Source organism: Haliotis rufescens, unplaced genomic scaffold, assembly GCF_023055435.1.
Source record: "Haliotis rufescens isolate VD_foot unplaced genomic scaffold, xgHalRufe1.0.p SCAF_5, whole genome shotgun sequence".
In the NCBI taxonomy this organism is placed as follows: domain Eukaryota; kingdom Metazoa; phylum Mollusca; class Gastropoda; order Lepetellida; family Haliotidae; genus Haliotis; species Haliotis rufescens.
This window is the reverse complement of record NW_025964223.1, coordinates 30463390-30477822: the sequence shown is the minus strand read 5'-3', so window position 1 is coordinate 30477822 and position 14433 is coordinate 30463390. Positions and strand designations below refer to the sequence as shown.

At 37.7% G+C, this 14433-nt stretch overlaps 1 protein-coding gene across 2 annotated transcripts in view; it reads right to left on the bottom strand.

Annotated features, from left to right (window-relative positions):
• LOC124118347 (28S ribosomal protein S15, mitochondrial-like) overlaps positions 1-14433 on the bottom strand; it is a 122240-nt gene that overhangs the window by 79304 nt on the left and 28503 nt on the right. Inside the window, exon 2 of one of the 2 annotated variants that reach the window (XM_046480440.2) lies at positions 501-563. The exons of the other annotated variant lie outside the window; for it this stretch is intronic. Within the exon in view, the coding sequence (XP_046336396.1) occupies positions 501-563 (63 nt within the window). The remainder of the gene's footprint in view (positions 1-500; positions 564-14433) is intronic. 2 annotated transcript variants of the gene reach the window in all.

The following is a 14433-nucleotide window of genomic DNA, read 5'->3' as shown; positions in this document are numbered from 1 at the left end:
TAACATAAGTATATAATAATGCAGCCAATCAAATGGCGAGAATTACCACAGGGTATATATTATATCGATGATGTCAAACCAACCAAATACGGTCATCAATTGTTTCTTTCCAATTTCGAAAAAGAGTATATAGTCTGGTCTCCTAGTAAAAAGAAACAAGAACTTTGTAAAAATGTTGAATATTACTTTGTTCAAAATAATGGTATGCGTATGAGTAAAAATAATAGAGAATATTTTCTTACAATTTAGTTTAATCTCATGACAATCGTTGAATCGCATCATCATTTTGACATAAAAAATTCCATCTGTAGTGGTGGTATAGGTATATAAATCTGACTCCAGTGGAAGTGAGCCAGGACCATCATTACCTATACTACTACATGCAACCAACCAATTCACCAAGCCTAACCTTCCAATTCTTACAACAAGCATAAGTTGCTTGGGATTCTTTATTCTTACCCGAAATCCCCATGGGTACCAAGCTGATCCTGCAAACTTACCAGAGTACGCAAACACGTTCTGTTTTGTAGCATAGTTTCTTGCAAATAACTGCAACAAGGTACCTGAAAAAAAAGAAATTAATACTTAAAAAACAGAGCCACTAGGATGTTGTGAACTAGTGGCACCAATAGAAAATCATATAATTGGTAATGGGAATAGAACTTTTAACATAACTGCTATGGCATCAGAATTTAATGTATCATTGAAAAACAGAACTTATGAGGGTTGATTGATACGTTGTAAGCCTAGAAGGAATTGCATAATAGTGAAATCTTTGTTGTGGACATTACAAGTAGTATAGGTAATGATGGTTCTGCCGCAACTCCACTGGAGCAGGAATCGTATACCTATACTGCTACTACAGATGGAATTTTTTATGCCAAAATGATGATGCGATTTAATGATAGTCATAAGATTAAGTTAAATTGGCTCTAGCTCACCAATACCTGGGGCCAATCATTGCTTTAGATGAGCCTAAATGGTAATAAAAATATTCTTCATTATTTTTATCGATAAAGCGATATTCAACATTTTTATTAAGTTCTTCGTTCATTTTACTAGGAGACCAGACTATATAACTACACTCTTTTTGTAAATTGATAAGAAACAATTGATAACCGTATTTGGTTGGTTTGACATCACTGATATAATAAAAACCTTGTGGTAATTCTTTCCATTGAATAGCTTTCTCCATTATTATATATTTATGTTAGCATTTGTCTAAATGTAATCACACGATAGTAAACAATCTATTTTTAATCTCCAACCAGTTCTTTGGTTTTGGCACGGAATAATTGACGAGCTTGTTGCCTCCCCTCTTCTATGAACTTTTTTTTCTCGTCTTCGCTAATACCACTGGTCTTACGAGATTTTGATCGAATCTCCTGCTTCATTTTATTGTATTTGTTAAGCTCCGACAGCACTAAACGAAACTCATCCTCGGATATCTTACAATCGGCCATTGCTGTCGAAATATGATCCTCGATGCTGTTCAACTTTGCTTCGGCGAGTATCCGAATACTATCGTGTTTTAATGCTTTCTTTTGTAACCTACGAGAAATGAATTTTATCGCTCTTCCTGCCAGTCCCGAGACTCCAGCGGTTATTTCCATGCCGAGCACGATAGGCGCGGCGATTATAGTTGATAGTAAACCGATACCCGCTACACCGAGTCCCATGCCAGATACTACAAGAGCGGTGTTAACTCCGTCCAGAGCATTCACGGCTCTGCGATACTTTTTATACAATCCAAGTCTCAACTCCCTCTCCTTCACTATTCGATGTTTTATGTCGCTTATTTGATGTAATCGAAATCCATCAACGGTATCCATCTTTTCAAATGCTTCATTGAGCGCCGGATATAAACTCATAGTGTATATAACGATCATATAATAGTCTTTAATTGGTCTTGCTTAAATGTTTTGAGACTATACATCAACCTTATCAAATGTATATTATACGGCAAGAATATCTTAGAAAGAGAAATACTGTCACTTTTAATAATTTGGACCCCCTCGAGGGTTGCAACGGGCGATGCTCCGATATGAATAATACTGCAACGTTGACGCTCGTGTTTCTTGAGCCATTTAATCGATAGACCTGGTAATATATCGAAGGCATCTTCCGGTGCATCTCCGAACAAGACTTCAATAATAAGCGTAGAAATATTAGGTATTGCACTCAGGTTAACTTTAATATCTTCGAATTCAGTAACCAAATTTAAACTAATGTTTTTTAAGGACGGACGACTATATAACATATGACCTGGGTCATCTGGCAGGGGAGTGACCAACACACTTTTTCGTTTTGATGGGATATAAGCCGCGAGTACGATGCCACTATTTATTATCTTAGTTAAATTATGTCCCTTACCCATCATCACATAAGGTGGGGTAATGACGATATTCAGTAGCCACTCGATGTTTGCTTCGACCATAGTCCATTTATTATCATCGTTGCGAGTAATATTGTACGAAGTGTTTTTAAGGAGTCTACTAACATCGACATCGCTTAAATCTCCTAGATTACCCGTGAATGTGACTTCTTTCCGCTTGTATACATTATCTAGTAAGTGTAAAGCGTATAACTTACCATTGTAACCGGGTTTATCAAATCCTTCTGTGTCTCCGAGATCGGAAAGCGCAATTGTATTACATTGTCTTACTGTTCCAGGGCCTGATGCATCAACCATTATTTTTAATATGGAGTGTTACACTTAAGTATCCTATATGTACAGGTTGATGTTTTACATCTAATACAGAAATTTTGAGGTCTGAAATAATACCACGCTTCAATTTTTTATATTGTAATGTTTAGAAAGATTCCGTTCTACCGCTATTATATTTTTCATTTTTCACTGGAACACTTCTGAGAAGAGTTGAAGGACTTTCTAGTTGAATATTATCCGTCGTGCTTATTTGATCAAGATGGATGCACAACTCTTTATAGGGAACTAAATCGGGCAATGTATTTCCATGTTGTGTTTCGTTAGAACTTATAATTTTAAGCTCAAATCCAAGTGTAATTCCTAAGTATGGGATAAGAATTACACCATTTTCTCCAGTGTCGATTTTCAGCATCCCATTCGATTCATTTTGTGAGAGACTAATTCCATTAGGCTTAAAAATTTCATCATTGAGTGAGCATACGCTGTAATACCCATCAGGTATAGTAATGTATTTGTCAGGAGCATCTTCATCTAATATATGTATCCTATTATTAATTTTCGCAGCACTCATATTGGTCCACAGTGGGTAATACGTTACATCGCATAGAGCGACTTCGAGTTGTCCATCCGAGTTATCGATAGTACGAAGCAGTTGAATAGACTGACCATTTGTTATTCCCAGGAGTGTAACATACATATCAAATATACAATGATACTATATCATAACTTAAATATGGAATTAACCATTATTTTTAATATGGAGTGTTACACTTAAGTATCCTATATGTACAGGTTGATGTTTTACATCTAATACAGAAATTTTAAGGTCTGAAATAATACCCCGCTTCATTTTTTTATATTGTAATAACGAGAAAGATTCCGTTCTACCGCTATTATATTTTTCATTTTTAACTGGAACACTTCTGAGAAGAGTTGAAGGACTTTCTAGTTGAATATTATCCATCGTGCTTATTTGATCAAGATGGATGAACAACTCTTTATAGGGAACTAAATCGGGTAATGCATCTCCATCAGATGTTGTCCTGAATATTGATAATATAAAGTCTCTTGATCTTTCTACCTGTGTAAATCCAAGTGTAATTGCTAAGTTCTCATGAATCCACATACCTTTTTCTCCAGTGCCGATTTTCACTATCCCATTCGACTCATTTTGTGTGATACTAATTCCATTAGGCTTAAAAATGTTATCATTGAGTGAGCATATATTGTAATACCCATCAGGTATATTAATGTTTTTTTCAATAATATTTTGTTTATCTGTTATAGACAACTCATTATTATCTCTCGCAGCACTTATATTGGTCCACAGCGGGTAATACATTACATCGCATAGAGCTACTTCGAGTTGTCCATCCGAGTTATCGATAGTATGAAGCAGTTCAATAGACTGACCATTTGTTATTCCAGGTAGTGTAACATACATATTAAATATACAATGATACTATATCATAACTTAAATATGAAATCGAGATACATTACTAATCAATCGATTATAGTAACTGCCTCTGGTGCTGAATTTTTCGTTAAATTCCCAGATATCTTTGAAAAGTACAGGGTCACGGCAACTAGCGATAAAATGGTGCACGATTGGTTTCACAATCCGATGCAATTTTGGCAGAATCAGTTAAACTTTGCCATATGGTGTGCCACAACGGGATGTGGCGTATCTGTTAATGCCCCAGGATTTATGCTAAATAAGTCTGTTTTATTATTTCATGTGTATTATCAGATTAGACGTATACTTAAAGAAATTAGTGCTCCATTACCGCAGGATCGAGCGTGGAATTCCACAAATAATAATTATGATAGGTCCGCGTATGAGCGTATTTGTAATGAATTTAATGTTTCTACGAGTAAAGATTGGCGTATTAAAGGAGCAAACCATGGTCTAGGTGTTCCGTACAGCGGACAAAGAACTGTAAAAGAAGTCAGCGATGATTTAGTTAAAAAAACTCATCAACCATTCGATCCATTTAAATTCTTACAGAAAGACAATCTTTTTGTAAGATTGCATAATCTTAATCATGGCTGGGAACTTTCGAGTAACGATTGGAGAGGTTCCCTTATGAGTTTTAAGGGTGGTTTGGCTTATATTGTTACAAAATTTATACAAATGAACGATACCGCAAACGCTTGGAATGAATTTCTTAATGATAAAACGGAAAATAATTTTACTAACCCAGGATTTGTAAGATTTAATGAATCGATAAGAACTTATGTATGGGCAATTCTCGGTGCACAATCGCAAACACGAACATCCATTATCGGTTCTGGGACGGCGCTCGATGCACAAAAACAGTTTGTTGCAAACGTGGAGGACGCCATTAATTCACCAGTTGACATACCATCGTCTATAAAGCGTTTTCAAGATGCATTACAGTACGCTCAATCCAAAGTGGACTTCGTTTATGCGCCGGGACTATACATGTCCCCGAGTAATATGGAACTTAAGATAGGTCAAGTGATAGGCTATAATAATAAAATTGTTATCGCTACCGATCAACAAAAAACAGGTATAAATTCAGATATTAACGTCGAATTAATAACGCAAACGATCACGGGTGAAAAGGGAATAGTCAAGCCGCAAACACCAACTATCGCTCAACCATCTACTAATGCTCAAGTACCACCGCATATTGAGGCTAAAAATCAACAACATATCGATGAAAAAACAGCGCTTGTAGTGGGTGGAGTCTCGGTTGGCTTACTCATGATTTGGTTAAATAGTTCTTAGCGAACACGTACAACAGCCCTGCAATTGCTACGATCAACCCCCACAAGTTTTGACTAAGCCAAGTGGTGGTCTTAGCTAATAAATTCAATAGCCAGGAAACAACACTCCCTATTATACCGGGAAGTGCGGCTGCGGCTTTCTCAGCGAGCTTTCCCAGTGCTGAACCTAATGCTTTTAAATGCTTTTTTATCCACTCTTTTATACCATTTTTATCGCTAGGAGGTGATCCACCTCCACCTGTACTACCACCTGTTAACGAGAGAGTCAAAGTCGATATAATAAATCCCAACGCGGTTAAAATACTGGCAATGGTTATTCCCTGTTCTCTGAACAATGTTTTAATTTTATCGGCCAGTGTAGTGTCATCGTTGAGGACTTGATCGATAGTTTCTCGAATACGACTGATTTGCGAACGAAGTGCCTTTCTATTACTGGAAGCAGCTTCGAGGCGGGCCGATCGTTCGTCTTCTAAGTTACGCAATCTTTCCGCTACGCGGCGTCTACTGAACTCATCGACCGCCTGTTCGAGTTTTGTTTTCTCTTGAGCTATATGCTTGTCGATTTCGGATATCTTGGCTGTATTATTGATGAGTTCTCCCCGCATTGTTCGCATTGCCTTGTCAAGACCTCGTAATTCCCTAAAACTAAACTCCGAATATGGTGATACACTGACCGTGGAATTATCGTAATAGGTATCTAAGATTTCTCCGAGTCCGTTCGTGGCCACATTAGAGGCTTCTTCCAAATCATCTGTATTACCGAGTTCAGTACGCACGGTTCGAAGAACCTTAGTAGTCTTCGCGGGAAGTTTTGCTCGTCCGTATTCTACAAAACCTAATTTATCATGAACAAACTCGCGACTATGTTTACCAGCTATAGTAGACAAGGCTAGGGGCTTACGAGTACTATAATGCATAAGATCAATATGCGGAGAGTCACGCACTCGCAATATTCCTTTACCATCTAGCTTAAACTTTGAATAGTCACGACCTATTGGGATAACATAATTTTTATCATCTTTTAATGCATCGTAATAATCATTGACGGTTGATTGTAAAATTTCATCGTTAAGATTCGTGCCACCAAAGTTGGTTTCATCAGTACCCTCTTCGTTTGGGTTATCAAAGTCATCAAATGTACTTAGATCTAATTCATTATGTTCAAAATTAGCCATTTTTATATTAAACATAGGGTACATAATTTCAATATAAACAATGTCTTCGCAATACGGACGCAAGTTAAACCCACAACGTAGACTTCGAGATCCATTAGGGGTCAAAGCAATTCGTCAGTCTGTAACTATAACTAATAACCCTAGTACCATCGATCAGAATCAAACGCTTCTGGTTCGCTTTCCTAATCTCGGCGCACACGATGTGTTAGTTCCGGGAACTGTCCGACTAGCATTTACGATTAGTTTGACTTCTACAGACGTTAACAGGGAGCCCGTTCAGAACATAGGTCGTGCTATCGTTAAGAAAATCGCCATTAAAATTAGCGGTAATGAGGTTTTGAGTATCGACGATAGCGATGTATACTATTGTTACATGGATCTCTGGAGAACGGATAAAGAGCGGGAAAACTTACAGTACCAAGGTATTTGTAATAAGAACACATTGAGACTGCGCATGGGTGCTGAAAATGGTGTTGATACCAACGAAAAAGATAAGGCCGTTGCCGACGCATTAGGTAACAGATTCTATGTTCCCTTAGACTTTGAATTACTAGATTCCCACATGCCCTTTTATCAAGCATCCCTAGGCGATAGGTTAGAATACGAACTCACTTTTAATGACTACGGCAGAGTAATCAGATCTGCAGAAGATGCTAGCTATTCCATTGACAATATCTCTCTGGAGTACGATATGATAACGGATCCCGAATTAACCAGACAAATTCGTAACCAGTATACGGGAAGTTTAGCCATTTTGTACGATCGCGTGCTGCGACACCGAAAGATCACGAGGGACAAAAAAGATACGATGTGGAATATCAATCTAAACGTCCCCACGAGGTCGCTGAAGGGTATTTTAATGTTGTTCGAGGACCCCTCCGATGCGTTTAAAAGAAATACCGAGAAGTTCTACAATCCCAAGATTACAAAAGTAGAATTGACTATCGAGGGCGTTCCTAATCAACTATATAGCCAAGGAATGCTAGCGTATCACCAGTGGGATGAGATTAAAAAACTTCCTTCTATAAAACGTTCTCCGGAAGTTAACGCGGTCGTGAAAGATCTGTCTCTCGGGAGTGTATCGATGGGTGAATACCTCACCACGAAGTACGCGCTATGGCTCGACATGCGAACAACGGACGATGACCAATTACACGGCAGTGGGAGGAGAATAGAAAATGCTAGCGAGGGTGCCACCATACAGATAACGAAGCTCCAGGAAGCGGCTGGTAAATTAAACATATATTTGTACGCGATTATGGATGCGCAACTTAATATACAGAATGGGAGATTCGTGCAAGCAATCTATTGATAATCTTTTACCTAAAGATCCGCACTGCGCTATCATATGCGGGCAAACGGGCTGCGGAAAAACAGCCTTTATTCTAGATATTTTAGAAAGTCAATATCGGGACGTTTTCGATCATATTATTATTCTGTGCCCGACTATAAGCGTTAATAAAACCTACCTATCGAGAGATTGGGTAATGAATGACGACGGGGTACACAGAGTCGATCCGGGCGATCGTTTACAAGACTGCCTCCGAGTATGTCACGAAAAATACAAAGGAGAATCAACCCTTTTCGTAATAGACGACTGCAGCGCGAGTAAAGAACTCACAAAAAAGAAAGATATGCTTTCCTATTTAGCATTCTCCGGTCGGCATACTCAACATAGCGTTTGGGTACTTACTCAAAAATACAACTCTGTCCTGAAAGATCTCAGAGAGCAGACCAAATGGGTAGCGCTTTTTCATTGCAAAGATCGAGATTCATTCGAGGAATGTTTACGCGAAAATGATGTCATTTATACCAAGGGCGAACGAGATAAAGTCAGAAAAGTGTTAGCGGCAATGAAGCACTGTAAACTCGTATTAAAAACCGATCAACCAGCTGCTTATGCAATTGCTTAGCAAATTATAGCAAAATGTAGCAAAATTATAGCAAAAATGTAGCAAATTATAGCAAATTATAGCAAATTGAACATTAGCGGTTAATATTACATAAAAATGTGGTTCGAAATCCTCATTCTTTCACAACAGTTCATTATTACGGGATGTATTGGATATGTCATATTATATTATGTTAGACTTAAATATCTCCTTAGGTATTACATTATGGAATGCGACGAACTCATCGAACAAATGCTCAAAGAATCTGATGCAGATCAAAATGTAGATAAATCTTTAGATAAACATAGAGAAAGACTTGCCGCTTTGGTAGCCGGTGGAAAATGTTCCCAATATTTGGGAGAAAATTATACCATCGAAAAAATAGATAACATGACCGACGAAGAGATTAAAAAACTGTACGCTCGTTACGAGTCTAGACTGGGAGCTACCATGACTAAAACGATAGGGTCTTCTATATTACAACTATACACAGCCGTAGCTAGTACGTTTCTCCCCATCCCGGCAGAACATCGCCTGTATTTATGCGAATCTCTCGAGAAAGACCCATTCATCGAACACGCTATAAGCTCAGTGAGCTGTGAGTTTTATCATAGATACGGAATGTTTTTAGCTCCGTTCACCACAGCTTTAATAACGGCTAGGTATTGTCAATTTAAACATACGTGCCCACTTAATAATAATGGAGACACAACAGATTGCGGAGACACAATCACAACAGGTGACACCACAGATTGTGAACGAGGAACCACAGATTGTGGAAACGCAACAACAGATTGCGGAACAACAAGTGAATGAGGATGTGAATGAGAAAACACAACATGTGAATGTGAATGCACCACATGTGAATAAGAAACCCAGAGTTACTAAGAACCCAAAAAAAATAGCTGCAGGAAGAAGGGAGGACTGGCGCGAAAAGCGAAATTAATAAATAATTCAAATATTAATCCGATTAAAACATGGGCACTAGTAGGAGTTGCTGGTATAGCGGTTGTATGGTTCTTTTATAAGACCGGAGAAGAGAAAACGTCACCTCCGATGTCACAACAACAAGTTCAATTAGAGGTTAGCCCCCATATAATGCTATAAGAAGCATGACTACTCCAGTTACAGACGGTAAAATGTTGGTAAATGCAACGTATCATTCAGCGGTGGTCACCGGCTTGGCCATTGGCTATGCCCGTATGGCTAAAATGATTACTAAAGCCACACCTCCCAAGCTAGATTTTAATGGATATGACATTGGTATGGCCATTCTGGATATTGGATTGGCTATGGCGATGAAGGATATGCTCATCAAACAAGGACTTATCCCGGAAGACATAATGAAGTAATTAAACATTTGAATATTTTATATTATTATACATATGGCATCAATTGCGATGATGGTCGGTGGAGCTATTGTTAATGCTCTAGCTTTTTCGGGGAGTAATTTTTTATTTTCTAGTATGAGAGGTTCGGAGCAGAAAAGACATAATAAAGCTTTAGAACAATACCAAGCAGCCCAGTTACAATATACACAGCAGAGAATGAAGAGATTAGACTTTATTCATGAACAACTGATTAAGGAAGGACATTCAATTCAAACGTTTAAGGATGTTGAATCTGCCATGCACGAATACTTCCTCGTTTATGGGAAAAAACTAGACCCAATACCGAGACCAACAATGAGTCAGTTTTATACACCGTCAGAGGAACAAAAGAACCGAGAGATCACATTTATTATTATTGGATTGACTTCTGTATTGATTTTCAGCTATACCATGCATAAGTCAGAGTGACAGCTGTGGATATGTATAAGCCATGACCTAGTTTAGAGCGATCTATAAATTGCATAATCAATATCTCACAGTGTAGCTGTGATTTGCATTTAGACAAATGATATGATAGATGTATATACCATGAATAACTGCAAGTTTACACTCATGGGAAAGACTACCCTTTGTAACCGGCGCTGTGTTGATTTTCTTTACTGCGGGATACACAACTATTACATCAGGCGCGGAAACATTAACTATAAGTGTTCTGTATGCGGGATAGGGGTCAAAGGTCGTTATTGTTTATGTAAGGAACACGGTGCTGATAGGGTCAGGAACCAGATTATTTATGCTAGGAAGAGAGATTACATCAATGAGAGGAATAGGTTGGGGAGAATATGTATTTAGATATATGAAAACAACCAATTAGACATTTGTCTCATTTTGCATATACCATTCAACCATAATGGTTTTTGTCAGAGAATTAAAAGCTATGGCAAAGCAAAGTGGACTGCGTGGATATTCTCGTATGAGAAAAGCTGAATTGATTGATTTACTCGGTTTGGAATACAACAAACCCGAGACTGTTAGAGAACTCAAAGCTCGAGCGAGAAACAGTGGGCTGAGAGGTTATTCTCGAATGAGAAGAGCTGAATTGATCGCTTTACTAGATAATAATCAACCTATTGATAATGTTGATAATCAACCTAATAATGATGATGATAATCAACAACAAGAATTAATATTTGTACCCACATCCGCCGGCGTTGGTAAATATCTAAGAGGTTGGAAGATGGATATTAATTCCAACATGGATGTTAACGATATTAAGCCCATCATATCGAGTAAAATTAACGAGGAATTAGATGACTTACATAGTATAAAATACCAGCTGACGATTAAAATGACATTGAGTAAAAGTAACACAGACGATAGCACCGAATATACCGAACCATATTTCCGTAGCAATCAAGAAGTTATAACCGAATCCGATACTATAAATTCATCATTAGATACATCAATTCAGAGGATACAGGAAACTTTAGAACGCTGGACTAATAGAGGTTCGGGTTGGGGTGTTGATAAAATCGATAGTTTATATTTAGATATAGCAAATTATATGCCCTTCAAAGGTGGATCTTATATAGATTTACCCCCGTATTATAAGAAGAAAAAAGCCATAATTAACGTAAAAAATAAATCCGATGACTGTTTAAGAATGATGATAAGATCTGCATTGTTCCCCGTAGATTCTAAAATTGCAAATAGACCTTCTAGCTATCCTCAAAACGATGGACTCAACTTCGATGGTATAGACGAACCTACACCAATATCACAAATTGATAAGGTGGAAAAGCAAAATAATTTAGCTATAAATGTTTTTGGACATTCTAAAGGAATTGTTGTACACAGGATAAGCTCCGCTCCGGAAAATATTCCCAGAATCAATTCATTTCTGATCGAAAAAGATGGTAAATATCATTATACGTGGATAAAGAGTTTAAACAGGCTGCTATACGATCAAACAAAACATGCTAGAAAGAAATATTTCTGCGAAAGATGCCTGCATGGGTACAGCAGACAAGATCTATTAGAAGCGCATAAAGAAGACTGTAGAGGTGTTGGACAGAATGCTATCAGGATCGATATGCCTAAAGAAGGAAAAAATATATTAAAATTTGAACATTATTGTAATCAAATGCCAGTACCGTACGTAATTTACGCCGACTTCGAAGCACTTATCAAACCCATAGAAAATACCAACCATAGCAATACTGATAATAGTTTTACGTACAAAACTCAAGAACATATTCCTTGTGGGTTTGGATATATAGTTGTAAGGTATGATGGGAAAACAAACACTCCCGTGATTTACAGAGGACCCGATGCAGCGGGAAAGTTCCTAGAATATCTACAAAATGAAGAGAGAATAATCAGGGAAAAATTATCGTGTAAGATACCCATGCGTATGACGAGGGATGATTGGAGTGCCTATAAGAAGTCAACGAGTTGTCACGTTTGTAATAAACCCCTGGATGGGGATTCCGTAAGAGATCATTGTCACGTCACGGGTAATTATCGGGGAGCCGCTCATAACGAGTGTAACTTGAAACTAAAAATGAATTCTCAAACAATACCCATCCCCGTTGTGTTTCATAACCTTAGGGGATACGATTCACATCTCATTATGCAAGCTATCTCGAAGACCGACGGCGGTTTAACGTGCATTCCTAACAATATGGAAAAATACATATCGTTCTCGTTGACTAAACCTATACATTATAGGGACAAGGATGGGAAATCTAGAACAAAGCAAAGTAATGGGCTTAGATTCATAGACTCTGTACAGTCTCTTCCCTGGACAATTTAGCTAATGCGAACAATCCCGATGACTTCGCGATAACAAATAAATATACCGATAAGATAACTCGTCATTTGTTGCTGAGAAAAGGTGTATATCCTTACGAATATATGGATGATTGGTCTAGATTCGAAGAAACTGAATTACCACCCCTCGAATCATTCTATAGTAACTTAACAGAATCTAGAAAAACAGATGCCGATTATGAACACGCTCTGACGGTCTGGGATAAATTAGGTTGTAAGAATTTAGGCGATTATCACGATCTGTACTTAAAAACCGATGTACTGTTACTCGCCGATATATTCGAGATATTTAGAAAGACATGTTTCAAACAATACGGCTTGGACCCGGCATGGTACTATTCCAGTCCCGGACTATCGTGGGATGCATTGTTGAAGAAGACCGGCGTAGAACTAAAACTACTCACAGATTACGATATGCACTTGTTTATTGAGAAAGGATTAAGAGGTGGTATATCGATGGCAGCTAAAAGGTATTCTAAGGCTAATAATAAATTAGTGGAAGGATACGATCCCAGTAAACCCGACACCCACATATTATATCTCGACGCTAACAATTTGTACGGATGGGCTATGAGTCAACCTTTACCCACGGGTGGTTTTGAATGGGTCGATGATATCAATGTGAATAATATCCATAATATCGAAGTGAATAAAGGGTACATACTAGAAGTTGACTTGGAATATCCAAGTTCGTTACATAAAGATCATAACAGTTATCCGCTAGCTCCCGAAAGATTAATGGTTAATAAAGATTGGATGTCGGAATATCAACGCTCCTTGATGGGTAATAGTAGGTTAGCTAACGTAGAAAAACTCGTACCAAATTTGATGGATAAAACAAAATATATAGTTCACTACAGAAATCTCCAGTTGTATCTATCGTTAGGTATGAAACTTAAGAAAATACACAGAGTTCTAAAGTTTGATCAAAGCCCTTGGATGGAGCCCTATATAAGGTTGAACACAGATTTAAGAAAGATAGCTACCAGCGATTTCGAAAAGAATCTATATAAGCTCATGAATAACTCGGTATTTGGTAAAACTATGGAGAATCTAAGGAAGCGTGTTGATGTTAAATTAGTCAGATCTAATGAGGAAGAAAGACTCAGGAAACTTATAGCCAGTCCGGCTTTTAACAGAAGCAAGATATTTGATAACGACTTAGCCGCACTACATATGCAGAAGAGTAATATAAAATTCAACAGACCGGTGTACGTTGGTATGAGTATTCTCGACTTGTCAAAACACTTAATGTATGACTTTTATTACAACGAACTTAAGAAGCAATACGGCGATAGATGCGAGGTGTTATATACCGACACAGATTCTTTGTTGATGGAAATACAAACCGAGGATGTGTATAAAGATATGGCAGAAAAAATAGATATGTACGACACGAGCGATTACCCAAAAGATAATCCACTGCACAGCGTTGTAAATAAAAAGGTGTTAGGTAAGATGAAGGATGAATGTGCTGGGACCCCTATAGCGGAGTATGTGGGATTAAGACCTAAGATGTATTCTATAAAGAAGTCCGATAATGGAGAGATAAGAAAAGCTAAGGGTGTTAAGAAGTATGTTGTAAAAAAGCATATCAAACACGAACAGTATAAAGAATCATTATTCAACGGTAGAACGTTCAAACACGAGATGAACTCTTTAAGAAGTTACAATCATAGGATATATGGATTAAGAATGAACAAGACATCATTATCCCCCTTAGATACAAAGAGATGGATTGATAATGATGGTGTAAATACCTATGCTTATGGTTATGGTGG